At 33.1% G+C, this 27,555-nt stretch overlaps 1 protein-coding gene across 1 annotated transcript in view; it reads left to right on the forward strand.

Moving 5' to 3' along the window:
* The window catches only part of LOC123251194 (solute carrier organic anion transporter family member 4C1-like), a 113,828-nt gene that overhangs the window by 3,445 nt on the left and 82,828 nt on the right, over nt 1-27,555 (forward strand). The window contains exons 2-3 of the mRNA XM_044680390.1: nt 6,696-6,899; nt 8,828-8,924. Coding sequence (XP_044536325.1) covers nt 6,696-6,899; nt 8,828-8,924 — 301 coding nt within the window. The remainder of the gene's footprint in view (nt 1-6,695; nt 6,900-8,827; nt 8,925-27,555) is intronic.

Below are 27,555 nucleotides of genomic sequence, written 5' to 3' on the forward strand. Positions count from 1 at the left end.
CTCTCTCTCTCTCTCTCTCTCTCTCTCTCTCTCTCTCTCTCTCTCTCTCTCTCTCTCTCTCTTTTTTCCTCCTGTCTGTCTCCATTCTTGGAGTTACTCGATTTACTTCTCTGGGACTCTCCTTGTTACTGGAGACATTTCTCTTCTGCTAAAGATTTCTCAGGTCTTTTTACTCTATAGTATTGTTTTTTGTATTAGGAGGTTTTTTTTTTGTTTATTTTTTAAAATCCAATATACTAGTTTTTCTGTGGGCTTTTGCTCACAAAGATAGCTTTCCTTTACCTTCTTTATTTAGTATACTTCTTACTGCTTTCTGGTAATGATAGGAGGCTGAGCTTACTTACAACTTCTTAATCATTTTGCCAAAAATCACAAATGGATATTTAAAAATGGAAACAATTATTATATTCTTAAGAAATACTTCTTAATAACAAAGTACATTGGCTTGTTTTATATTCCTGGCCACAGATTAAATGGCATTTCATACCTAAAGCTATTAGCAAAGTAGGGCATATTTTCATTATAAATATTTAATAATATCTGAAAGAAAAATTTTAAATTAACATTAAAATTTAAATGACTTTTGGTATGGCTATTTTTTCATATGATCTCAGATACATTAAATAAAGATTATTTAATAAATAATTTTTTCCTCAGCATGTATCTGAATGCTTGCATTAGGTGTGTGAGAAGTCCATGTATTCATTGTGCTAGGTGCCAGATAAGTTAGTAGGTAGCAGTTGCTCATAGATAAAGAAACTGCTTATTAACAACCCCGAATAATAGACCCTGGTGTACAAATAAGGTATGGTCCCTGACTTAATAAAACCTCCAATCTAATAGGAGTGTTAAATAGAAAAATAACGGAAATACCCAGTACTATATGTTAGGGTAGTAGAGAGTTGTATAACAAAGTGCTATCTGAACTCCAAAAGAGGACTGTCCTTACTATCTGGAACATCAGCAAAAGTTTCATAGACAAGATAATCAAGAGAGAATGTGTAAGATTCAGGTATAGACAAATATGAAAAAATACACATAATACCTAGTATAGTGCTACATACATATGGACACAAATATTATTTGATTATATTCATATTGGTAGATAGATGCACATAGTTTACCATTCATTACCAGTGTATTCAATACTGAATAAATAAGATTTTCAGCATGATGCCTTACAAATAGTGGATAAAGTGCCAGCACTGGAGTCAGAAGTACCTGGGTTCAAATGTGACCCCAGTCTCTTCCTAGATGTGCGACCCTGGGCAAATCACTTAACCCTAATTGCTTAGCACATTCTGCCATAGAAATAGGTACTCAGTATTGATTCTAAAACAGAAGATAAGGGTTAAAAAGAAATAAACAAGAACAAATAATAGATGTTCAATACATATTTATTGAATGAAGATTCATTTTTTTAAAAAATATTTTTCAATATTTTCAATTAGAAATATATCAACATTTTTATACTTAAAGAAGAGCAGAAAAAGATTATACATAAAGCTTATGAATCAATTTAAACTTCTTTTAAAAGTATATATTAAAGGGGCAGCTGGGTAGCTCAGTGGAGTGAGAGTCAGGCCTAGAGACAGAAGGTCCTAGGTTCAAACCCGGCCTCAGCCACTTCCCAGCTGTGTGATCCTGGACAAGTCACTTGACCTCCATTGCCCACCCTTACCAATCTTCCACCTATGAGACAATACACCGAAGTACAAGGGTTAAAAAAAAAAAAGTATATATTAAATTTTAAATGGTGATCTCAACTGCCCTACTTATCTGTGACTTCTCAGCTTCCTCCTGCTCTTTTTCATGTGTATTTCAAAAAAATGTTTCAGTGACTGTTTTTTTTTTTTTTTTTTTTTTTTGCGGGTGAGCATCATTATCTCTGTCTCCCACTATAATTCAGCCTTTCTTCCTCAGTTAAAGCTCTCTGATGTTTAAGAAAAGAAATATAGTAAAGCAAAATAAACCCACATCTTGGCTATATCTGGGAATGTATGTCACATTTTGCACCAATCTTCCAAAATGTAGGATGCATTCTTCCTCCTCAGTCTTTTGGGATTGTGTTGGATTATCTCATTGGTCATAGTTTATAAGTGCTTCAAAATTGTTTTCCTCTTCATATATACATATAGTTGTTATATAAATTGTTCTCCTGATTATGCTCACTTTCCATGTGTATTTCCAGATTTCTTTGAATTTGCCATTTCTTACAGTACAATAATACTCCATCATATTCATATACATTTTTATCTTGCAAATTTCTTTTTTTTATTAGACATTTATTAATATTCGTTTTTAATCTGTTTACATACTTTATGCCCCTACTTTCCCCTTCACCCTCCGCTCTCCTCCCACCCATGGCCAATGCACATTTCCACTGGTTGTACCATGTACCATGTGTCCTTGTTCAGGGTCTATTTCCCGTTCATGTCCGCCTCAGCCCATGCATTCAAGCAATTGTTTATCTTATATGTTTCCTCTCCTGCAGTCCTTCCTCTGAATGTGGGTAGCATCTTTACCATAAATCCCTCAGAGCTGTCTTGTGTCATTGCAGTGCTGCTGGTACAGGAGCCCATTACATTTGATTTTACCATAGTATATCAGTCTCTGTGTACAATGTTCTTCTGGCTCTGCTCCTTTCGCTCTGCATCACTTCCTGGAGGTCTCTCCAATTTGCATGGAATTCCTCCAGTTTATTATTCCTTTTAGCACAATAGTATTCCATCACCCGCATATACCACAATTTGTTCAGCCATTCCCCAATTGAAGGACATCCCCTCATTTTCCAGTTTTTTGCCACTACAAAAAGCACAGCTATAAATATTTTCGTACAAGTCTGTTTATCTATGATCTCTTTGGGGTACAAACCCAGCAATGGTATGGCTGGATCAAAGGGCAGGCAGTCTTTTATAGCCCTTTGGGCATAGTTCCAAATTGCCAGCCAGAATGGCCGGATTATTTCACAACTCCACCAGCAATGCATCAATGTCCCGATTTTCCCACATCCCCTCCAACATTCATTACTCTCCCCTTCTTTCATTTTAGCCAATCTGCTAGGTGTGAGGTGATACCTCAGAGTTGTTTTGATTTGCATTTCTCGAATTATTAGAGATTTAGACCACTTTCTCATGTGCTTTTTGATACTTTTGATTTCCTTATCTGAAAATTGCCTATTCATGTCTCTTGCCCATTTATCTATTGGGGAATGGCTTGATTTTTTTATACAATTGCTTTAACTCCTTGTATATTTGAGTGATTAGACCCCTGTCAGAGTTTTTCGTTATAAAGATTTTTTCCCAATTTGTTGTTTCCCTTCTGATTTTGACTACATTGTTTTTGTTTGTACAAAAGCTTTTTAGTTTAATATAATCAAAACCATTTAATTTACATTTTGTAATTTTCTCTAACTCTTGCTTGGTTTTAAAATCTTTCCTTTCCCAGAGATCTGACAAGTATACTATTCTGTGTTCACTTAACTTATTTATAGTTTCCCTCCTTATATTCAAGTCATTCACCCATTCTGAATTTATCTTGGTGTAGGGTGTGAGATGTTGATCTAAACCTAATCTCTCCCATATTGTTTTCCAAATTTCCCAGCAGTTTTTGTCAAATAGTGGATTCATGTCCCAAAATATTCATATACATTTTGTTCAGCCCTGTCCCAGTTGGACATTCATGTCGTTTTCAGTTCTTTACTACAACAAATAGTGCTGCTATAATTTTTTTCTTTACTACTCTATAGGTCCTTTCCCTCTTTCACTAGAGATCCTTTTAAAATAATTAGCTTATAACGAGGTTACAGAATATGCATAGTTTATTTACTTTTGGAGCATAGTTTGAAATTGCAATTCAGAATGGTAGAATCAATTCACCGCGCTTTTGACAATATATCATATTGCCTGCCCTCCCATACCTCTGCAACAACTGTCATTTCTTTTTTCCTTTTCTTGATAATTTTATGGGTATAAAATAGAAACTAAGAGCTGTTTGAATTTGCATTTTCTTGTTATTTACTTGAAATATTTTTCTCAAATGGTTATCAATAGTTTGCTTTTTTCCCTTTTCTCTCTGATAGCTTCCTATTTATAATCTTGTTATTGTATTTGTTTTACAGATGTCTCTTCTTATATATTTGTAACTTCCTAATATGTTATGAGTATAAAGACTTAAGAAATTTACTGCAAAAATTTCTACCTGTTTGCTATTTATCATCTAACATCCAGCTAAATTAATTTTTTTTGTTCCAAATGTTTGTTTTTTGTGAGCCATTTGTCCATTTTATCTCCTGTCATTCTATCCCATACTATTCCAGTAATTTTCCCATTATCCATAGTTGTGATTTCTCTTCTCTAAATTGTTTATGATCTGAACTTTCATATCTAGTTCGTTTTCTATTTAGAGACTCTTGTGGTAAATAATATGAAATATTTGTCTAAATCAAATTTCCATTAGACTGCTTTCTAGCTTTCTTTTAAATTTTTATGGATTTATGGATTTATCAACCACTATTTGATTGCTTCTGGGTCTTATGTGCCTAATCTTTTCCATAGAACTTTAAAATTTTTAAAATTAGCATGAGAGTTTTGATGATTACTCATTTGAACTCTAATGTCTAATAGTGCTATCTTCCATATTTCTTCTTAATACCTCTTTCCCACTTTAAAGTTTCCTTTGAGGTTCTTGACTTTTTGTCCTTTCAGATGAATTTTACTATTAGTTTTTCTAGGCCCAGAAAGTATTTGGTTGGTACCTGGATTGGTATGGACTCCGTCATTTAACTTAGGTAGTATTATAATTTTAAAAATTATATTGGTATGGTCTAAACATGAGTAATAAATGTTTCCAATTAGTTAAATCTTTCTTTCTCTAAGGAATGCTTTGTAATTGTATTCACATAATTATTTTTGTATTTATATGTATGTACATGTATGTGTATGTTGGAAGCTGAAACAGCAAATATTTTAAATATTCTATAATTTTAAGTAAAGTTTCTTTTTATTTCTCTCCCTCCTTGATTTTGTTGGAAATACACATAAAAATTGATAACTTTTGTGGGTTTACTTTGTACTTATTTTTTGAAGTTATTGTTTAAATTAATTTTTGCTGACTCTAGGTTTCCCTAATTAATTTTCATATGATATGCAAAAAGTGATTATTTTGTTTTTTTCTTTGGGTGTGCTTACTCCATAAATTTCTTTTTCTCATCTTATTGCTCTAGCATTTCTAAAACACAAAGTAGTTGTGAAAATGAGCAACTTTTCTTTTACCTGTCTATTCTTTCTAGAAAAACCTCCAATGTTTCTTATTTAGAGCACTTAATAAATCATATTATTGATGTTAAAGGAAGGTTGAATGATCCCAGTGCTTTTAATTTTTATGAACAGAAAAGTGTCATATTTTGTCAAAAGCTTTTTCTGAATGTTTTAATGCAATCATTACGTATATACTAATATGGCTGCTTTCCTACTTCAAAATCTCACCACTTCTTGCCTGAATTACTTTAATAATGTCCCTCTCCTTAGCCTTTCACTTCTCCAATCCATCCTCCACACAATCGACAAAAAAATATTTCTAAAGTGCAGGTCTGACTCTCTACCCATTTTATTGTTCTCCATTCAAGAAGTGTCAATAGTTTTTTATTCCTCCTAGAATAAAATATAAAAATTTTTGGATGACATTTAAAGTCTGTCACACTCTTCTCAGTTAATCTCACAATACTTCCATTAACATATTATATTCAGACAAAGTGGCCTACTGGCTGTTCTCTATAAAAGCTATTCTGTTTCCTTTCTCTATGTCTTTTCATAAACTATTCTCCAATTCTAGAATTTGCTCTTTACTTTTGGAATAAGTTCTATATACTATGCAAGAATTTTTTTTATTCTCCCAATTATGAGCACTCCCTTCCCTTAAGATTACCTTGCTTAAATTTTATAGTTATTTGTGTATAGTAAATGTTGTTTCCCTCTAGCATTGTATAAACTTTTGAGGGAAAAGACAATTTCATACTTTTGTGTTTTCATCCCCTTTGCCTAATACAGTCTGACATTTACTAGGTATTTAATAAGTCCTCATTGAATTGAATTAAGGAGTGAAAAGAGAGCTATTATAATCAAGATCATCATGATAGAGCACTTTTCATATTTAGGGCAAAACTTGGCTTTTTAAAGATTTTTGTGGATCTTAGTCCCTAATAACAAGCTCAAAGAATTCATATAGGTGGTTAGTAATAGCAATTTAATACATTCTCCTCCTCTCGACCCCAGGATGTTTTATTATAGCAAGTCAGGGTTTTTTTTTTGTTTGTTTTTTTTTAATCATGGGATTTTAGAACAGCTAGGTGGCTTAGTAGTCTGAAAGCCAGGCCCAGAAATGGGAGATTCTTAGTTCAGATATGGCCTTAGACACTTCCTTGCTGTGTGACCCTAAGCAAGTCATTTAAACCCATTTACTTAACTCTTACCATTCTTCTTCCTTGGAATCAATACTTAGTATAAATTCTGATTTGGAATTTAAAGCTTAAAAAAAATCATATTGTACTGCTACTTTTTAAAATTAAATACAAAATACCTGAAATATCATACCAGAAACTATGGTTAAGAAATAATTAAATAACATTTACATGTTTGACAAAAAATAGTATATAGTATATTTAAATTTTGAAATGATGAGCAAAAAAAAATAATTATTTTCCACTCTTTTCTTAGATACCTGCCCACTAACAGGAATCAACAGCACTTGTGAACACTACATAACATCTTCACTTTCAAACTACCTGTATGTCTTCATACTTGGACAGATGTTGCTGGGAATTGGAGGAACACCTCTTTATACCTTGGGAACAGCCTTTATTGATGACAGTGTTCCCACACACTTGTCCTCTCTCTATATAGGTGAATTATTTGGCTAATTGTTGAAATTTTTGTATTTGAGTATTAGATCTTAATTCAATTTAAATCTCAAAGTTACTGATACTAACATATTCTCCATAAAATGAATAAAATGTTTTGATGTATTGATTTATCTATTTGTTCAGTATTTTAAAAATGAATTCTTTTGGCCACTTAGGAATATGAGTCTTGTAAATCTGAGGTTTGATTGTCAGTAAGTGGTAATAAGCCTTGCTGATATGAATTCAGTTGTATTTGATGTCCTTTTGGCTATTAGCATTTCAGGGCTACCTGAGATGGGTAGTGATACTTCTCAAGATTGCTAAAATGTAGGGTAAATAAAAGATCCTCAAATTTTCCCTTATTTGCTTTTTGTATATCCTTTTTTAAAAATTTGTGGTAGTTCTGTTTCTTTTTTTATATTAGGACCTTTAAAGATCTAGCCTAGATTATTGATTATATAAAGCATCCTTTTGAACTCATTAATACTTAACCCATATTTCTCAGGGAAAATAGGGAAGTAAAGTGGAATCAGACTTTTAAATTGGTATATCTTTTTGAAAGCATTTAAAGACACATGGTGCTGTGTAAATTGACTTAATGTTATTTTTCCTAACTTGAGATTGGTTTCCTTGATATTGTTTTATATACAGATTAAATCTGGTCCCAATAAATTGGGATATATGAATTGCAATAAATTAATTTATTGTGGTATTTACACAGTGTAAATTATTTTTTCTTGATTTTAGCTTATTTGGCACTGTTAGAAAAAAAAGTCATTATTATTAATGCTGCTGATGAAAATTGTAGTGTGGATAAGTCAAGTAGCAAATAAGTCAAAATTTATTTTATAAGATTTATAATTATAAAGTATGTAATTATTGTAACAATCTGTTTCCTAAGTTTATTAGCTTTAACTACTATCAAAATTAGATAGGTAAAACTATAAGTTAAAAACCAATCTTAGCCATAGGGAAGAGTTGAAAAAATTCATTTTCCTCCTTTATTTATAGAGGTAGGTGACGACAGGTATGGGATAATTGCATGTACTGTGAGATTCATATTCATTTCAAGTACTGGTTGATTTTGCTAAACTGATTTTTTTCTTTTAATTTTTTATCAAGAAATAATTTCTGAGGATGGATGGGGAAAATGTATTTGCTTATGAAGATGATATAAAAAGCTACCATTATGATTTTTAAAATTTTAAATAAATTAAATTATACTCTTCATAAACAAGAACAAGTGGATGATACTAGTTTAGATTCCCACTTGTGCTTAAAATTTTTTGACATCTAAATTTAAAGAAAAGTTACCTTATTATATCCAGAAAGTAGCATACTGGTATAGTTCTACAAATGATAAATGCTAAAAATATTTACCTTATTTTTTTAATAATATCAATGACAGTTACCTTATTTTTTTAATAATATCAATGACAGTTTTTAATACATAAATCATACTAATTTTATTTATGGATTAGGTGAGTTTTAAAAATTTTTTTTAAACCCTTAACTTCTGTGTATTGGTTCTTTAGTGGAAGAGTGGTAAGGGTGGGCAATGGGGGTCAAGTGACTTGCCCGGGGTCACACAGCTGGGAATTGGCTGAGGCCAGGTTTGAACCTAGGACTTCCCGTCTCTAGGCCTGACTCTCAATCCACTGAGCTACCCAGCTGCCCCCTTAGGTGAGTTTTTAACATCCCTTAAAGTTAAATATTTTCTATCATTTATTATGTATATGCAAGAAAATTATTTATATTATTCTGTTCTTAATCTCCAGAGTATTTAAATGATCTCTATGTTTATTTGTGCTATTGCTTCTAAAAGTAACAGTAGGAGATAGTAAATTGTTACTGAGCTTTAGTAAATTGTTACTGAGTTTAATGTTTGAAAATTACAATATGTATTCATATCCAAAATGTATTTTGTAGGAATTGGCTATGCTATGTCTGTCCTTGGCCCTGCTATTGGCTATGTATTAGGAGGACAACTTCTAACCATCTATATTGATGCCAATGTAAATTTAGAGTAAGTATATTAATAATGCATAAGTATAATAATAATATTGAAAAGTAAGTCATTATTTTCTTCATTATTTTCTCTCATTTTTAATTATGTGAAATGTTTTTATAGGTGTTAAACTTGATTTGTGTTTCTTAAAATTAGTGTCTTTTTTCCTTAAACATTTATATAATTCTTCAGAAAGAATATTTGTAGAAATGACATTGTATTTTCCCATTGTATTTAATTAATTATATTACTATGTTATGTGTGTATGTGGTGAAGGCTGCAAAGCATTTTTAACAAACCATAGAGTGTTAATTTAATGGTGATACTAACTTTATCAGTATTATGCTATGTATGATGTACAGTGTCTTTTTCAGTGAGGCAAGTATAATGGTAATTTGAAGATAACAAAATTCATTTTAATGAACAAAGTATCATCCTCAGAACCTCCTCTTTCTAATTTCTAATCCAGAAGCCAATGAAATCATTAATATAATACCTTGAGTAAATGTCCAGAAAGACTGATATCCCCATTCTATCACCAATAAAAAGTGGACTTTCAGATTGCTTTGCTGTAGCACCCCACCACCCAAAAAAAATCTGATAGCCAAGACTCATCTTTATTGATAATTTTGCAGTGAAATTAGAAAAAAGAATATATATGTGATGACAACCTATATCAATAATCCCAGTAGGATCTACAATAGAAAATATTATTTAAGAGACATAGACAAGATTACCCTCCCCTAAGCCTTTGAACGATGCCTGTGTTCCTGGGTATGTATGAGTACAGTAAGCTTATTTAAGAAACATTAGAAAATTAGATTACCCATAGCTTTAAAAGTTGTATCGTTTGGATCTCATAGTTTTATCAGCTAATTACAACTTGAATGGTATAGATTCATTGCTAGAAAATTAAATGATCTTATAATGAAAAGTTTTCATTAGCTTTTGCCTTGGCTTACATTTTCCATGTCCATTTTTCTGGCAATTATTCCTCCATTAGTCCCCTCTATTATTTATCTTTTTAATAACCATTCTGTTGTAAGCAATTTTGCCTACATTCTTTAATTTTTTTAATAAATATTTCCTATATCTCTTGTTTCTGACATACCCTGTCCCTGATGATATTCTCTTTCTCTCCAATGAAAAATGTTGCTTCCTTTGCTCAAGTGAGATACTAATTGCTTTCCACTACATTTTTCTGCGGACTCTCTTGTCCTTTCCAAGTTAGAGTTGCCTGTTTCTGCTTGATCTTAGAATCCACTGTTCATGGAATTATTTCCAAGGATCTGCACTCAGTTGTCAATTTTCTTAACACAGATTTAACTCTGAGCATCCACACTTGGATAATCTTCCTCATTCTAAACAGAGAATGGACTTATACCTAAATGTTTTCTCTTCCTCATGTTGGTTCTCTCAGTTTCTACTCCTTTTCTGTGTTTGGTCTCATTTTCTGTTTTTTTCTTTTTTGCCCCATTGTACATCATTCAGTAATTGAAGGGTGAACAAACATTTCTGTTACCCATCACAAAAACCATTGAAGAGCCACATCTCACTATTAGAGCAAAGCACAACTGGCCACCAGCAATAGGAAAATGTTGTTGTTTCCCCAATGGCCTGGGGAATGGGGAGGGAAAGTGGAAGGAGATCAAACAATGGTAATTAACAACTGCAGGCAGGTAAATAGATTCTTCCCCACACAGATGTCTGCTTTCCCTTATGGCTTTGACATTGAGAAATGAAGGATAAACAATGGTTGGCTAAAACAATGGCAATGCCATTATAGCCAGCAGCACTGTTATGGCTGCTATAGCCATTAGTATTGTGTAGTCATTCACTCAGCTTTCATATTATTTAAATCTTCTATGATAATGGTGTCAGGAAATGGAAATTAGAGACTATTAGGGTTTATAGTGTTGATCATGTTGGTCCCTGATTACCTAGGCCTGCTGACCTGCCACAAGCACGCCTGAGAGAATCAGATAGAGCTCAGAAATTATTGTTAAGCATTTGCATAACTGACTTTGTGATAAATATTCATCTCCCTCATTTTTGCATTGTTTTAATGATTATTAAAAGGAAAAATGTTTCTTTTGACCTAGGTTTAGTTCTGAGCAAGAAAGAATTTTTCATTGTTTCTGCCATGTTGACCTTTTAAACAGTGCACTGGCACACAGTAGGTGTGTCACAAGCTTAAAATGTTTGTTCTTTAATTAACTTAAAATGAGTAAATCAGGCAATTCAAGTAGAATATAGGATATGGCAACTGTGGAATAATTATTATTTTAAGAATACTATCTTGCATAATAAAATCTGTTACTAAAAACAAAATGAAACATCTCTGAGGTAGGGATGAGAGTGCAGGGAGGACATACAACACAGAAACACAGAGACACAGAGACACAGAGATAAGCCTACCAGTAGTACTAGATCCCAAAGCTACATTGTTCTACTATAAAGAGGACTTATTTCATGCTTCTTTCTTCAGAGCTGATTACCTCAACTGCCTTATTATATCATACTAGTCTATGGATGTCATTTTAGTGGTTCTACTTTGGACTCCTTTAATCTGCTACCTCAAAAAACCTCATAAAAGTCACTACATGCTTTCTAGTACTATAACTTAGCATTTTTGGAGTATTCAGTGTGATAATTTTGTATTTCTTTGTCACTTCCCAACCCTTTACCTGAGGCCTTTGCCTTTTATTTTTCTGAGAAATATTTCCCATGTAAAAAAATAACAACCGTTTAAAATTTTTGACTTTAAAATTATCTTTCTCCCTCCTATCCCTACCTCTCTATGAAAAGTCAAGTAATTTGATATCAGTTATACGTGCGAAATCACACAAAACATATATCCATATTACCCATATTACAAACAAACCAAACCACAAACAAAATAAAACAATAAAAATAAAGTCAAAAAATAGTATGTTTTCATCTTCATTTAGAGTTCATCAGTTCTCTCTTTTTCATCATGGGTCCCTTGGGATTGTCTTGGATCATTGTCTTGATCAGTGTAGCTATTTTTTTTAATTATCTTTTTTTAACCCTTACCTTCTATCTTAGAATGAATACTAAATGTCATTCCAAGGCAGAATAGCAGTAAGGGCTAGGCATTTGGAGTTAAGTGACTTGCCCAGAGACCCATGGCTAGAAAGTGTTTGAGGCTAGATTTGAACCCCAGACCTCCTGACTCTAGTCCTGACTCTCTATTTCCTGAACCACCTGGTTGCCCCTTTAGAGTAGCTAAGTCTTCCAGTTGATCATCCACAATATTGCTGTTACTATGAAACAATATTCTCCTTGGTTCTGCTCACTTTGAGTTTTTTCCTGTTTTTTTCTGAAATTATGTGTTTGTCATTTCTTAGAGCACAATAGTACTCCATCACAATCATATTCTATGACTTGTTCAGCCATTCCCCAATTGCTGGGCATCACCTTAATTTCCAATTCTTTGCCACCACAAAATAAGCTGCTATAAATATTTTTATACAAACAGGTCCTTTTTACTTTGATATCTTTGGGAAACTAGACCTAGTAGTGGTATTACTGGGTCAAAGGATATAGACAATTATATAGTCCTTTAGGAATATTTCCAAATTATTCACCAGACTGGTTGAATCAGCGTATAACTCCCTCAGCAGAGCTTTAGTGTCCCAGTTTTTCCACATCCTCTCCAGCATATATCATTCTCCTTTTGTGTCATGTTAACCAAATTGATGTGAGATGTGAGATGATATCTCAAGCTTTAATTTGCAATTCTCTCATTTGTAGTGATTGAGTACTTTTTCAAATGACTTATTGATGGTCTTGATTTCTTCTGAAAACAATCTGCTTATGTCCTTTGACCATATATCAATGGCGGGAATGACTCATTCTTATATCTGACTTAGTTCATCATTTGAGAAATAAGGTCATTATCAGAGAGACTTCCTGCAAATTCCCACTTCCCCTTTTCTTGTTTTCCTTCTAATTTTGACTTCAATGATTGTGTTTGTGCAAAATCTTTTTCATTTCTATATCCAAAATTACTTATTTTACTTCCCGTAATCCCCTCTAGCTATTTTTTTTAAACCCTTGTACTTCGGTGTATTGTCTCATAGGTGGAAGATTGGTAAGGGTGGGCAATGGGGGTCAAGTGACTTGCCCAGGGTCACACAGCTGGGAAGTGTCTGAGGCTGGATTTGAACCTAGGACCTCCCATCTCTAGGCCTGGCTCTCAATCCACTGAGCTACCCAGCTGCCCTCCCTCTAGCTATTTTTAAAATAATTTATTTTGGGGGACAGCTAGGTGGCTAAATGGATAGAGAGCTAGGACAAGAGATGGGAGATCCTTGGATCAGATCTGGCCTCATACACTTCCTAGTTATGTGACCCTGTGTAAATCACTTCACCACCACTGCCTAACTCTTCTGCCTTGGAACCATAGTATTGGTTCTAAGTTGGAAGGTAAGGGTTTAAAATGATAATATTTTATTTTTCCCCTCTTATATATAAAAACACTTTTTAACATTCACTTAAAAATTTTTTTGAGTTCCAAATTCTCTTCTTTCTTCTGACTCTACCTCCCTCAATCCCTTCCTAACTTCCCCCTTCCCTGAAATAGCAAGCAATTTGATAAAGATTTTCATCATGTATAATATTTTCCCTTATTAGTCATTTGTGGAAGAGTTCTTCAGTGGAAGAAAATGAAGAAATGAAAGTAATTTAATTTGTCCTTTAAAAATTTAGATGCAAGGGGACAGCTGGGTGGCTCAGTTGATTGAAAGCCAACCTTAGATACTGGAGGTCCTAGGTTCAAGTCTGGCCTCAGACACTTCCTCAATGTGTGACCCTGGGCAAGTCATTTAATCCTCATTGCCTAGACCTTACCATTCTTCTCCCTTGGAATCAATACACAGTATTGATTCTAAGGTGGAAGGTAAGGGTTTAAAAAAATGTAAATGCTATAGCATTTCTTATATATATGTTTAGCATTGATATTACTTCATTGTTGGTGGTACCTGTTAACAAGATATAATTTCCTTCCTTATCTCTTTGACTTAGATCTGTTTTTGCTTCAGCTTTGTCTGAAATCATGATGGCTACTCCTGCATTTTTAAATTTAGTTAATTCATAATAGATTCTGTTCCAACTCTTTACATTTACTTTGTATGTGTCTCCCTGCCTCAAATATGCTTCTTGTAAACAGCCTATTATAGGATTCTGGTTTTTGGTCCATTCTTCTATCTACTTCCATTTTATGGGTGAGTTCATCCCATTCACATTTACTGTTATGATAATTAACTGTATATTTCCCTTTGTCCTTCATTTACTGTTTGTTCTCTTACTCTCTTCACTGTTCTTCCTAATAAATAGTTTAATTCTGAGTACCATCTCCCCAAACTTGTCTTCCTTTCTATCAGCCCTCTTCCCCCTTTTCTTATCCATTTCCCTTTTACTTCCCTATGGGGTAACTAGTTACTATATTCAAGTGAATATGTATGCTGTTTCCCCTTCAAGTCAAATCTGAAGAGAGTAAAGTTTCAGCATTGTCCATCTTCCCATCTGTCTCTCCATAATAATAACTCCCTCCTTGTTTATTTGAGTTAATTTATTCCACTCAGTGTCTCCCTTCCCTCTACTTGCAGTGCAGTACTCTTTCTCATTTCTTAATTTTTTTGATAACTTCCATTATAGTTAATTCACACACATCCTCTATGTATGTTCCCTTCTAAATGCCCTATTATTGCTAGTTCCTGAGAATTACAAATATTATCTTCCCATTTAAGAATATAAGTAGTTCAACCTTATTGAATCCCGGATGATTTTACTTTCCTATTTACCTTTTTTGTGCTTCTCTTGAAATTTCTGTTTGAATGTCAGATTTTTCCATGCAGTTCTGGTCATTTTTTAGGAATTCTTGAAAGTTTTCAATTTCATTAAATAGTCACTTTTCCCCTTGAAGGATTATACTATTTTTTTCTGGTTAAATAATTCTTGGTTATAATCCTATCTCTTTTGCCCTCTGGAATATCTTATTTTAGGCCCTCCAGTCCTTTATAATAGAAGTGCCTAAATCTCATGTTATCCTGACCGTGGCTCTATGATATTTTGGATAGTGTCTTTGTGGTTGTTTGTAGTATTTTCTCATAAACCTAGGAGTTCTAGAATTTGTTTATAATGCTCATGGGATTTTTTAGGAGGACCTTCTTTTTGGGGGAGATCACTAAATTCTTTCAATTTATATTTTACCCTCCAATTCTAGGAAATTGGAGCAGTTTTCCTTGATGATTTCTTGAAATATGATGTCTAGATCCTTTTTTGTCTTGATTTTTAAGTAGTCCAATAATTCATAGATGGTCTTTCCTGGATTTATTTTCTAGGTCAATTGTTTTTCCAAAGAGAAATGTCATATTTCTTCTATTTTTTCATTCTTTTGATTTGGTTTGATTGTTTCTTGATGTCTCATGGAATCATTAGCTTCCATTTGCCCAATTCTGGTTTTTAAGAATTATTTTCTTCAATGAGCTGCTGTACCTGCTTTTCCATTTGACTGATTCTTTTTATGGAGTTGTTTTCTTCAGTGAATTTTTGTAACTCCTTTTCCATTTGGCCAATCCTACTTTTTAAGTTGTTTTCCTATTTTTTGTGCTTCTTTTACTAAGATGTTGACCTTTATTTCAGGGTTTTGCTTTTAGCTTGTGGGAATCTCAGGATCTAGCTTCTGGTTTGAACTAGGGATGGGAGGGGGAGGCTTACTGCAGGCTTGCAATGGTGGGGTTCTTGCTGCTGGATTGTTTAGTAGGAGGTTCACCTCCTAGTTTGCATGATGGGGGATCTCATTATTTGCTTGTATAACAGGGAGCCTTGCTGCTGGCTTGCCCTGTGGGTGCCATATTGCTGGTATCTGTGCAAGGTTGAGAATCTGTCAATGGGGGTTTGAGTTCTTGCTGTTGGTTTTCTTGGAAATGAAGCCTCACTCCTGGCTTGCCCTGAGAGTGGAATCTACCTGCTGGCCTGACAGTGAGGAACCTGCTTGGAGCCACTGGGAATGGGGCCTTGATGTTTATAGGCCAGTGGCCATTTGAGGCCTCCCTGCTAACCTCTGCTCTGCTTTGTCTGCTGATAGCTTGCCTTCCCTCTACCTGTTCATAATTGAGCTTCTTTCCCACACCCCAGTAGACAAAACTTCTCCTGCTGATTCTCTGAGCTCTAATGGGTAGGAGAACTGCTTCACTGCTCCAAAATTCAGCAAGAGGCTTTATTTTAAAGTGTTTTGGAGAGTAAGGTGGAAGGAATCAGGCAAATTCTCTCCTCCATCATCTAGGCACTAGAAGTCTTTCTATCTCTTGTTTGATCATGAACTCTTTCTTTATCCATAGATTTGCAGGCACATTTTCCCATACTTCCATAATTTACTTATGTTATCACTCTTTATGTCTAAATATTTATCTATTTTGACTGTATCTTGATATTCAGTTTAAAATGTTGGTCTGTGCCAAGTTTCTGCCAAACTACTTTCCAATTTTCCCAGTAAATTCAATTCCTGAATCTTCTTGAGACTAACTCTGATCTTAGATAAATATTGTTTTAAATATGACCATTGTGAATGCCTTTTCCTTCTGGCAGACTATATTCCCCCATTTTGGATTTTATCTGCACTATCAGTCCAGATGATGAGAGGTACTACACCAGAAACTCTGGTTATAATAGAAGACTTCAGATAACTCCTAGTTGCAAAGACTTAGGACTACTCTCTGCCTAAGCATTTGTTCCTTAGTCTTTCAAAGCTTGTTTTTTTTCCTTATAAATATTTCATTTGTGCTATTTTTAAAATATCACTATAATATTATAATATTTCCCTCCACTACCAAAAAGAACTCACTCTTGTAATAAATATATGGAGTCAAACAAAAAAAGTTTATACATCGCTGATATTTGAAAATGTATACCTCAGTTCATACCTATTTGACATTTCTCTGTCTGACATGTGAGCCATGCTTCACTATCAGCCACTCTTGAGTAACAATTAGACATTCCCCATCATAATCCTGATCTTTCATTGTTTTCCTTTACATAATTGTGGTCATCATGTAAATCATATTCTTGGTTTCGCTTATTTTGTTGTTACCTCAATCAGTCTTTCTCTTTCTCTAAATCTTCAAAGTAATTTCTTTTGTAATGCAATAATATTTTATTAAGGTACATATAGCACAGTTTCCTTAGCCTTACAAATTAATGGGTACTCACCTTCCTTCCAGTTCTTTGCCACTATGAAATTTTCTTGTGTGTGCACATGCACATGCATAGTAGATATACTATCTACTAGATGAAGACAGGCATCATCAACTTAGCTAGCAAGCTAATCTTGAAGTTGTTCTTGCAAGAAAACTCCACAAAAGTGAAAATAGAGTAACAGGAAATTGGCAAATTTACATTTTTATTCCACCTCCCCACACATATACAAATATAATCTTTCCTTTTCTCTTTTGACTTTCTTGCAATATATATACTTAATAATAGTTTTCCTATTTAATGATTGGGGGGAAAGGGCACAGCATAACTCCAAATTGTTTTACAGAATGATTGAATGAATTCACAGCCCCATAAATTATGTATTAGTATTCTTGTTTTCCAACAACCCTTCCGCCATTGACCATTTTAGGTTTCTGTTTGATGAAATGTTGGAGTTTTTATTTTGTATTTCTTGTAATGATTTGTAGCACTGTTTCATATGATTACTGATAGCTTGCTTTTATTCTTTGGAGAGCTGCTATTTATCTTTTGACTACTTAGGGAACATATCCTTTGCAGGGATAGAATATATCCCTATAGGGGCCATTCCCTAAATAGTCAAAAAAGATGAACTATTTAAGATATATTCTTACTTAAGGAATGTATTCTAACATATTCCTTATGTAGAGATATTTAATTATTTCTAAATCTTGGAGAGCAGGTTTTTATAAACTGCACTTTACTGCAAAGATTTTTCTTAATTGTTTCTAACCAAATTGTAACAATTAAGAAAAATCTTTGTGCAAAACTATTTTAATTTTATGTAATCAAAATTTACCATTTTATTTTCTATAACTAAATAAATGATTTGTTTACATATTTTTGCCTTAATTATTCTTGTCTTAGCAATAGTTGAGCAAATTACATCCTTCCATTGTTCCTTAACTTTGCTCAATTATATTTAGATATCCATTTTGCACCTTACTGTAACATCTGGTATAAATTGTTGGTCTAAACCTAATTTCTACCAAATTGCCTTCTAGGTTTAGAGAATTTCTGGTTGGTTTTTATTTTATTGGGCACTTGTCTGTGATGCTGACTGCTTTTAGCTCTTGCTTAATGAGTTATTTTCATTGATTAACTTTTATGTTTTGTTATCTAGAATGAAGTGGTTTTGCTGGTACTGCTATTTTGCTATTTGAAGTCTATTATTCCTCCTTTTAATTTTTAAAATTAAATTAAAATTAATAAAATTAAAATTAATTTAATCAAATTAAATTTAAAATTAAATTTAAAAAATGGAAGTCTATTATTTTCTGACATCTTCCACCTCACTGGGATAAGCAAAAGAAAAAAAAGGAAAACAAAATCTTTGTAAAACCATTTACATAAGTCAAGCAATGCAAATTCTCTAATTGGCCAAGTTAAAAAAAATTCCCTTTTTTTACACAAGTCTATCAATTCTGCCAGTAAATAGATAGCAAACATACTTTGTCATTGATTTCCTGGAATCATTAATGGTCATTGCATTGCTCAAAGTCATTTATGGCTTTTAAAGTTGTTTGTTTTAACATTGTTGATGTTATTGTATACAATGTTCTCCTGATTCTACTCACTTCACTCTGCATCAGTTATTACAAGTACTTTACATGGTTCTTTGGGTCCACTTTTCCCCTCCTTTCTTATAGTAAAATTTTATCCCATAACATTTATATACTGTGGTTTGTTTAATCATTACCCAGTAGATGGGCTTTCCATTAGTTTCCTGGTTTTGTCATCACAAAAAGAACTGCTATTTTTTTTTTTTTGGCTTATAGGTCCTTTTCCTCTTTCTTTGAACTTGTTGGAACATAGACTTAGCAGCATTAAACTTGGATCAAAGCAGTTGTTTGGGTCAAAGCAACTTTTTGTGATTAATTCAGAATAGGTGGACCCTTTAACATCTTCACAACAACACATCAATATACAATTTTTCTGTAGTGCCTCCAAAATGTGTAATTTTCTTTTTTTTTTCCTTTGACAATCTGTGGGGTATGAGATGGTACCTCAGAATTAAATTTTCTTTAACTTGGAGTATCTTTCTTAAGACCATAAATAACTTTGTTTTTTTTTCTCTTAAGAACAACCCATTCATATCTTCAGACCATTTGTCTGTTGAAGAATAGTTCTTATTTTTATGAATTTAAATCAGTCCCTGAGAACATTATCAGAGAAACCTGCTGAAAAATTTTTGTCCTGTTAATTGTATCCCTTTTAGTCTTCTCTCAGTTAATTTTTTTGTATAAAACCTTTTAAATTTATGTAATCAAAATTAACCACTTTTTCCATTTTGATTCTCACTAGCCCATATTTGGCCATGAAATCTTCTGTCCATAAATCTGATGCTAATCCCTCCCCTCCCATGTATCTTTAATTTGTTTACAATTTGAACTTTTATACTTGGTGACATACCTGTTTGGAACATCCCTTGAAAAAAGTATGAGGTGTTGGGTAAAATTAATTTCCTCTTTATTGCTATCCAGTTCTCACAAAATTTTTTTTATCAAATAGCACTTCCTTATCTCAGTGTCTGGGGTCAACTATTGTGCTTATTTAACACTAGCCTACTAGGTTCCATTGCTTTAGCATATTGTATGCCTAAACAAGTACCAAATTGTTTTGAATATTACTTTGTCATATGGTTTGACCTCTGGTATTCTGAGGCCTTCTTCAGATCCACATTTTTTTTTTAACCCTTGTACTTTGGTGCATTGTCTCATAGGTGGAAGAGTGGTAAGGGTGGGCAATGGGGGTCAAGTAACTTGCCCAGGGTCACACAGCTGGGAAGTGGCTGAGGCAGGGTTTGAACCTAGGACCTCCTGTCTCTAGGCCTGACTCTCACTCCACTGAGCTACCCAGCTGCCCCTTGATCCACATTTTTTCATTGATATTTTTGACATTTTGTGCCTCCATGTCACTTTTATTCTTCTTCTTCTTCTTCTTCTTCTTCTTCTTCTTCTTCTTATTATTATTATTATTATTATTATTATTATTATTGTCCATAAAGTATTCTTTTAGTGGTTTGTTTAGTGTAGTGTTAAGCAAATTAATTTAGGTTATATTGTCATTTTATCATACTGATTCATCCTACGCCCAAAAAATATTTCCATAATTATTTAGTTTTCTTTTAGTGATATTTATATTGTTTTTATTATGTATCTTGCTAGGTAGATTATCAAGTATTTTATATTTTAAATGGAATTTCTTCATCTCTTCCTGCTGACTTTTATTGGTATTATACAGAAATGATGATAATTTGTGTGGCTATATGTTATATCCTACAACATTGTTGAAATTATTGGTTACTTCAATTAATTTTCAGTTAATCTCTTTAGATAAAATTCTTTAAGTATATCACATAATCTAAAAAAGTAATAATTTTGTTCCTTCATTGTCAATGCTTATTCCCTCAGTTTTTTAATGTCTTATTGCTCTAGCCAGCATTTCTAGTATTGTGTGAAATAAAAGTATTAACAAAAGGCATAGTTGCTTTTTATTGGAAAGGATTCTAGTTTATTCTACAGCATTAAGTGCTAACTCTTGGTTTCAGATAGATACCATTTATTATTTATCAGAAATGAATGTTGAATTTTGTCAAAAGCTTTTTCTTTATTTATTGCTATAATGATATAATTTCTTATGTTTTCTTATTATGTGTTAAGTTAGTTTATTAATATTAAAGTAGCCTAAGTTTAACCAAGTCATAGTACATAATAATCTTTGAAATACATTATTTTACACATTTTGGTAATATTTTACTTTAAAATTTTGTATTAATGTTTATTAGTGATATTGATCTATAGCAATGATGGCAAACCTTTTAGATGTCCCACCCCATCCCCAAAGACCAAGTGCCACACCCTACTGCCCCTTACCCCAGACAAAGGAAGGGGAAAGGGAGGGGAGTGGCCCAAGCACTCTGCTCAGGGAGGGGGAGGCACAAGTAGGGAGGGTGGGGGAGTGGGTCCAAGTGCTCAGCTCAGGGGAGGGAGAGGGAGTAAGCACTTCCATTGGCTATGGGGCAGAGGGGCAAGTGATGAGAGGCAGGCATGGACAGGAGGAAGAGTGTGACCTGAGCACTCTGCTCAGGGAAAGGAGTAAGTGCTTTCATTGGGCTGTTGGGCAGAGGGGCAGCGAGGAGTGGTAGAGAGATAATGGTAGAGAGGGGAATAGGAGGAACTCCATCTAAATCCCTCCACCTTTCTAGTAACTAACTCTGGCTGGTGACGATGCATGTGCCCACAGAGAGGTCTCTGTGTGCCATCTTTGGCACACATGCCATAGGTTTACCATCATGAGTCTACAGGATTTTTTTTTTTCCTGTATCTACTCTCCTTTTATGTAACAAGACCACATTTTTCTTATAGAAGAAATTTGAAAGGATCTGTTCTTTTTCCATTTTTGCAAATAACATGTAATATTGAAACTAATTTTTATTCAAACACTTCAGTGATTTCAAGTGAACTCACTTCTGAATCCATATGTTCATGAGTGGTTTTTATGATCATTGAAAGTCTATTTATGGCATGTTTGATTTCTTCCTCTTGAATTATATTGTTTATATTCTCTATTTCTCGTTCTACTAACTTTTTAAAAATACTTTTCTGATGATTTATTTCAGATAAGTTAATTTTATGACATAATTATTCAAAATAGTTTCTATTAATTGTCCTTTTTTCTTCATTTATTGTGATTTCTCCTTTAAAATTTTTGCTACTGATAACTTCATTTTCTCTCTTTTTTCTTTTTAACTAAATTTTCTTATGGTTTATCTATTTTATTCTCCCCCCTCCCCCCAAGAAAATACTCCTGATAATTCTGATTCTGCGATTTTGTACACAATTTTGTTCATTTCTTTTTCCAGTTCTATTTTGATGTTTCATTTTTAAAATTATGTTTCTAGGTTTTTGTTTTTGTTTTTCAGTTTCATTCTCAGTGATCTCTTTTCCTCCTTTTTGAAAATGAAAACATTTAGAGAAACTCTATCCTTAGTACTGCATTGACTGCACCCCAAAATTTTGGTATGTTTATTTCTGTCATTTAATGAAATTACTTGTCATTTCTGTGACTTATTCTTTGACTCACTAGTCCTATAGGGTTTAAGTTATTTAGTCTTCAGTTAATTTTTAATTTTTTTCAGTGGCCCTTTAATATAATTTTTATTGCAGGGTGCTCAATGAAGGATAGTCTTAATAGTTTTACTTTTCTGCATTTGCTTATTAGGTTTTTATGTCATCTTACATGATCAAGTTTGCAAAATTGAATTCTATAGCTGAGAAATATGTATAATTCTTTATATTTCCATTCTATAATAATGAGAGGTCTATCCTGTTTAACATTAGTAAAATTCTATTTAGTCTTTCATTACTCTCTTGTTTATTAATTTTATGGCTTAGATTTACCTACAGCTAAAAGTGGCACATTGATATCCCTTCCACTATTATACTTTTACTTTATGTATTCAGGATTTAAATCCTATGCTATTTGGTATATTTTAAATATTGAAATTAATTTATTTTTTGTTACCTTCAGCAAAATATAGTTTCCCCATTAATCTCTTTTACTTAAATCTATTTTTTATGCTTGCCTGAATCAAAGCAATAACCCTTTGTTTGTTTTGCAATACTTTTTCATAAGCAAAACTTTCCATCTTATTGTCATCTCCTTTTTCCTCTTCCTATTTCTTTCTGTATTCCTTTGGAGTTGAATGCATTCCTACATCAAACTCTGTCTGTGTGTGTGTGTGTGTGTGTGTGTGTGTGTGTATGTGTAATAATGATGATGATGATATATAATACTTTTAGGTCTATAAAGCAGTTTATAAATATCTCATTTTATCCTTATAGTGTTAGGAGCTAAATGCTATTATTATTCACATTTTACAGATGAGGAAACTGAAGCAAATAATAGTTAAGTGACTTGTCCAGATTCACACACCTATTAAGTGTCCAAAGTCAGAATTCAAATCTCATCAACTTCCATGTATTCAATTAACAGTTCAATGCTAATGATTGTCAGATCTACTTATCCGTCTCTGATCTCTCTGCTGATTTCCAGTCTCATATTTCCAGACTCCTATTAAATATCTTGAACTAAGCATCTTAGACATTTTTAACTCAGTATGTCCAAAACTGAACTTTTCTTTCTTGCCTTTTCTGAACTTCCCTAATGCTACTGAGTATACTACCATTATGTCCCAATTACCAGGCTCACAAACTAGGTGTCATATTTAACTCATTATTCTCAACCTCTCCTCAACGTTCAACTCCTCTTGCCCTCCATTCAATCTGTTTCCAGGTCCTGTCAATTTTATTTTGGTAACAGCATATACTGCCTTCCTTTCTGTGACACTGCCACCCTGATGCAGGCCTTCATCACCAAATCCCTGGACTATTGCAATAGTAGACTATTGCAATGGTTGGTCTCTCTACTTCAAGTCTCTCCTCATTCCAGTTCATCCTCTACTCAGTTGTCAAATTGATCTTCCTAAGACTCAGGTATAATTATATCATCTCTCTCCTTCCACCTCCCCTTGCATTTAAGTAAACTTCAGTTTATCACCTCTATGATCATCCAAAGTCCTTCATGATTTACCTCTTCCCAGGTTTCTTATATTTTATATTCACATAATTCTGTGGTCCAACAGCAATTCCCTTTTTGTTGTTCCTCTTACTAGGCTTTTTCAGTGACTATCCTCCATGCTTGGAATGCTTTCCTTTATTTCTACTTCCTGGCTCTCCATTCTTCCACATTCCATATGAAATCCTATCCTCTAAAAGAAGTCTTTCCCATTCCCCTTCAATTCTAATGCCTTCTTGTTGATTGTTTCCAATTTGTCCTACATAATAACTTTTTGGCACATAGCTTGTTTGCATGCTTTCCCCCTCATTAAACTGTGAGTTCCTTGAGAACTGTATCTATTTTTTGCATTTTTTACTTCCAATATTTAGCAGTGCCTGGTACACAGTAGGTGTTTAATATATTTTTATTGACTGACTAAAGTCTTCCTAACTCTAGGTCGAGTATGCTATTCATTGGGTTATCTAGCTACCTCTGTATGTATATATTTATGTTTATGTGTGTGTTCTGTCCCCTTTGACCAGTTTAAATGAAAGTGATGCCCATTCCCCTTACTCTCTTTATATTTGTATTTTCTTCTTATGGGCCCCAATTATATGAGAAGTTATCTCTATCTTTCTTCTGATTTACTACTAATTTACCTATTTCTACTTTAAAAAGAGAATTCATGAAACTTTCTCTAGATTTTTGTTCCACTGGATCAAGCACTTTTGAGTTGGCAGCCTTGAAAATGGTGGAATATTTCCAAGAGGATCCTAATCTTTACATAGTACTTAGGGTTACCAATTTACCCAGTAATGTGTGACTTATACTCTTACTAAGTGAAAAGAAAAGGGAGTAGATTTAGAAAGAATTTATATTTTGCTGAGCCTAAGACATGCAATCATAAAAAATAGACTCCTTTTTTTGTATTTAAATTTTTTATTTTATTTTATTTTTCCCTAACTACATATAAAAAAAGTTGATGTTTTTAAAATTTTGAGTTCCCAAATATCTCACTCCTTCCTTCCCCTCAATAAGTAATCTGATATAGATTTTCCATGTGCAATCATGTAAAACATTTTTTCAATATTATTCCATTTATGGAAGAAAACTCAAAAAAATTTAAGCAAGTAAAATATAGTATGTTTTGGTCTGGATTTAGATTCCAACTGTTCTTTCTCTGGAGATATATGGCATTTTTGGAATTATCTTAGATCATGGTATTGTTGAGAATAGGTGTCATTCACAATTATTCATTGTATATTATTTTATTGCTGTTACTGTGTACAGTGTTTTCCTGGTTCTGCTCATATCACTCTGTTTCAGTTCATGTAAGTCTTTCCAGGTTTTCCTGGAATCATCCTGCTAATCATTTCTTATAGCACAATAGTATTCCATTATAATCACATGTCACAATTTATTCTGTCATTCTACAATTTTAGTCATCCTCTTGCTTTACAATTCTTTACTACTATAAAAAGAGCTGCAATAAATATATATTTTTTTACATATAGATTCCCTTCCTTTTTTATCTCTTTGGGATATAGACATAGCAATGGTACTGCTAGGTCAGAAGGTATGTACTATCAATACATACAGAAAGCATGGAATAATAGTTTTAAATTGCTCTGCAGACTGGTTGAATCAGCCTATAACCCAGCAATGCATTCTTGTCTCAATTTTCTTACATCTCCCTCAACATTTGTAATCTTCCTCTTCTATCACAACAGCTAACCTCATAGATGAGGTGGTACCTCAGCTGATTTATTTTTTTATTTCTCTTATTAAGAGTGATTTAGAGCATTTTTTTTCACATAACTATAGATAGCTTTGAATAGTTCATCTGAATACTGCCTATACATTTCCTTTGATCATTTGTCAACTGTGGAATGAATGACTTGTATTCTTATACATTTGAGAAATGTATAATGAGAGGTTATATATGTAATAAGGAATAAGGTAAGGTAGATAAGTGTAAAATTTAGAAAAGTATTTTTGAAAATGCAAGCTTGCATACTTTTCTAAATTTTATACTTATCTACCTTACCTTATTCCTTATTACATATATGAGAATTGAGGCCAAACCTGTAAATTATTTTTTTACAGTTATGATTATTGTGTATTACCCTCCATCTTCTTTTCCTCTTGTTTATCTTGCCCTTTCTCTTCTTTCACCCTGTCCATCCTCAAAAGTATTTTGCTTCTGACCACCACCTCCTCTATTTTTCCCTTTCTTCTGTCTCCACCACTATTTCTCTTATCCACTTCCCCTCCTATTTTCCTATGGGGTAAGATAGATTTCTAGACCCATTTGATTATGTTCTTCCCTCTTTGAGCCAGTTCTGATTAGGATAAGGCTCAAACTCACCTTCCCCTATCTCCATCCTACTGTAAAGCTCTTTTGAGCCTCTTTTGTATGAGATAATTTACCCAATTCTGCTTCTCCCTTAACTCTTCTACCAGTGCATTCCTCTTTCTCACCCCATAATTTTATTTTTTAGATATTATACCATCATATCCAACTCACATCCTTACCCTCTATTTATACTACTTCTAACTACTCTAATAATGATAAAGGCATTAGGAGATACAAGTATCATCTTCTCATGTATAGATGTAAACAGTTTAACCTTATCAAATCCCTTATTATTTCTCTTTCCTAATTACCTTTACCTTAAGTCTTGTATTTGAGAGTCAGATTTTTTATTTAGCTCTTGTCTTTGCATTGGAAATGCTTGAAAGTCCTCTATTTCACTGAATGCCTATTTCAACCTCCCACCCCTACCCAAAGGATTATACTCAGTTTTGTTGGGTAGGTGATTTTTGGTTTAAATCCTAGTTCCTTTGCCCTTTGGAGTATTGTATTCTAGGTCCTCTTATCCTTTAATATAGAAGCTGCTAAATCTTGTGTTATCCTGAGTATGGCTCTATCATATTTGAATTGCTTGCAATATTTTCTCTATGACCTGAGAGTTCTGGAATTTGGCTGTAAAATTCCTAGAGTTTATCCCTTTGAGATCTCTTTTAGGATGTGATAGATGGATTCTTTCAATTTTTATTTTGTCCTCCAGTTCTAGAATATTATGGCAGCTTTCCTTGATAATTTCTCAAAAGATGACATTCTGGATTTTTTTAACAGCTTTCAGGTAGTCCAACAATGTTTTAAATGATCATTCCTGGATTTTTTTTTACATCAATTGTTTTTCCAATGAGATACTTCATATTTTCCTCTATTTTTTCATTCTTTTGACTTTACTTGATTGTTTATTGGTGGCTGACGGAGTCACTTGCATCTACTCACCCAGTTCTAATGTTTAAATAATTACTTTCTTCAGTGAGCTTTTGTGCCTCTTTTTCAATTCGGCCAGCTCTATTTTTTAAGAAGTTTTTTTCTTCAGCAAGTTTTAATATATCTTTTTCCATTTGATCAGTTCTATTTTTTATGAAGGTCTTCTCTAGAGTGGATTTTGGTGCCTCTTTTACCAGTAGGTCTATTCTGTTTTTTTTAAGGTATTATTGTATTTAATTTTTTTTGTTCCTCCTTTATGAAGTTGTCCTCTCTTTTTTCATTATTTTCCTAAATCCCTATAATTTCTTTTCCCATTATTTCCTCTACTTCCCTTAATTGACTTTTAAAATCCTTTTTGAGCTCCTCTAAGAATTCTTTTAAGGACTGAGACAAATTCATCTTTTATTCTGGAGACTTTGGGTGCGGCAATATTGACTTTCTTGTCTTCTTCCAAGTTTTTTGTTTTGGTATTCCCTATCCCTAAAATAACTTTCTATATTGAGTTTCTTTTTTTGTTGTTCAGTTGTTTTTATAGCCTTT

Source organism: Gracilinanus agilis, chromosome 1, assembly GCF_016433145.1.
Source record: "Gracilinanus agilis isolate LMUSP501 chromosome 1, AgileGrace, whole genome shotgun sequence".
NCBI classification, from domain to species: domain Eukaryota; kingdom Metazoa; phylum Chordata; class Mammalia; order Didelphimorphia; family Didelphidae; genus Gracilinanus; species Gracilinanus agilis.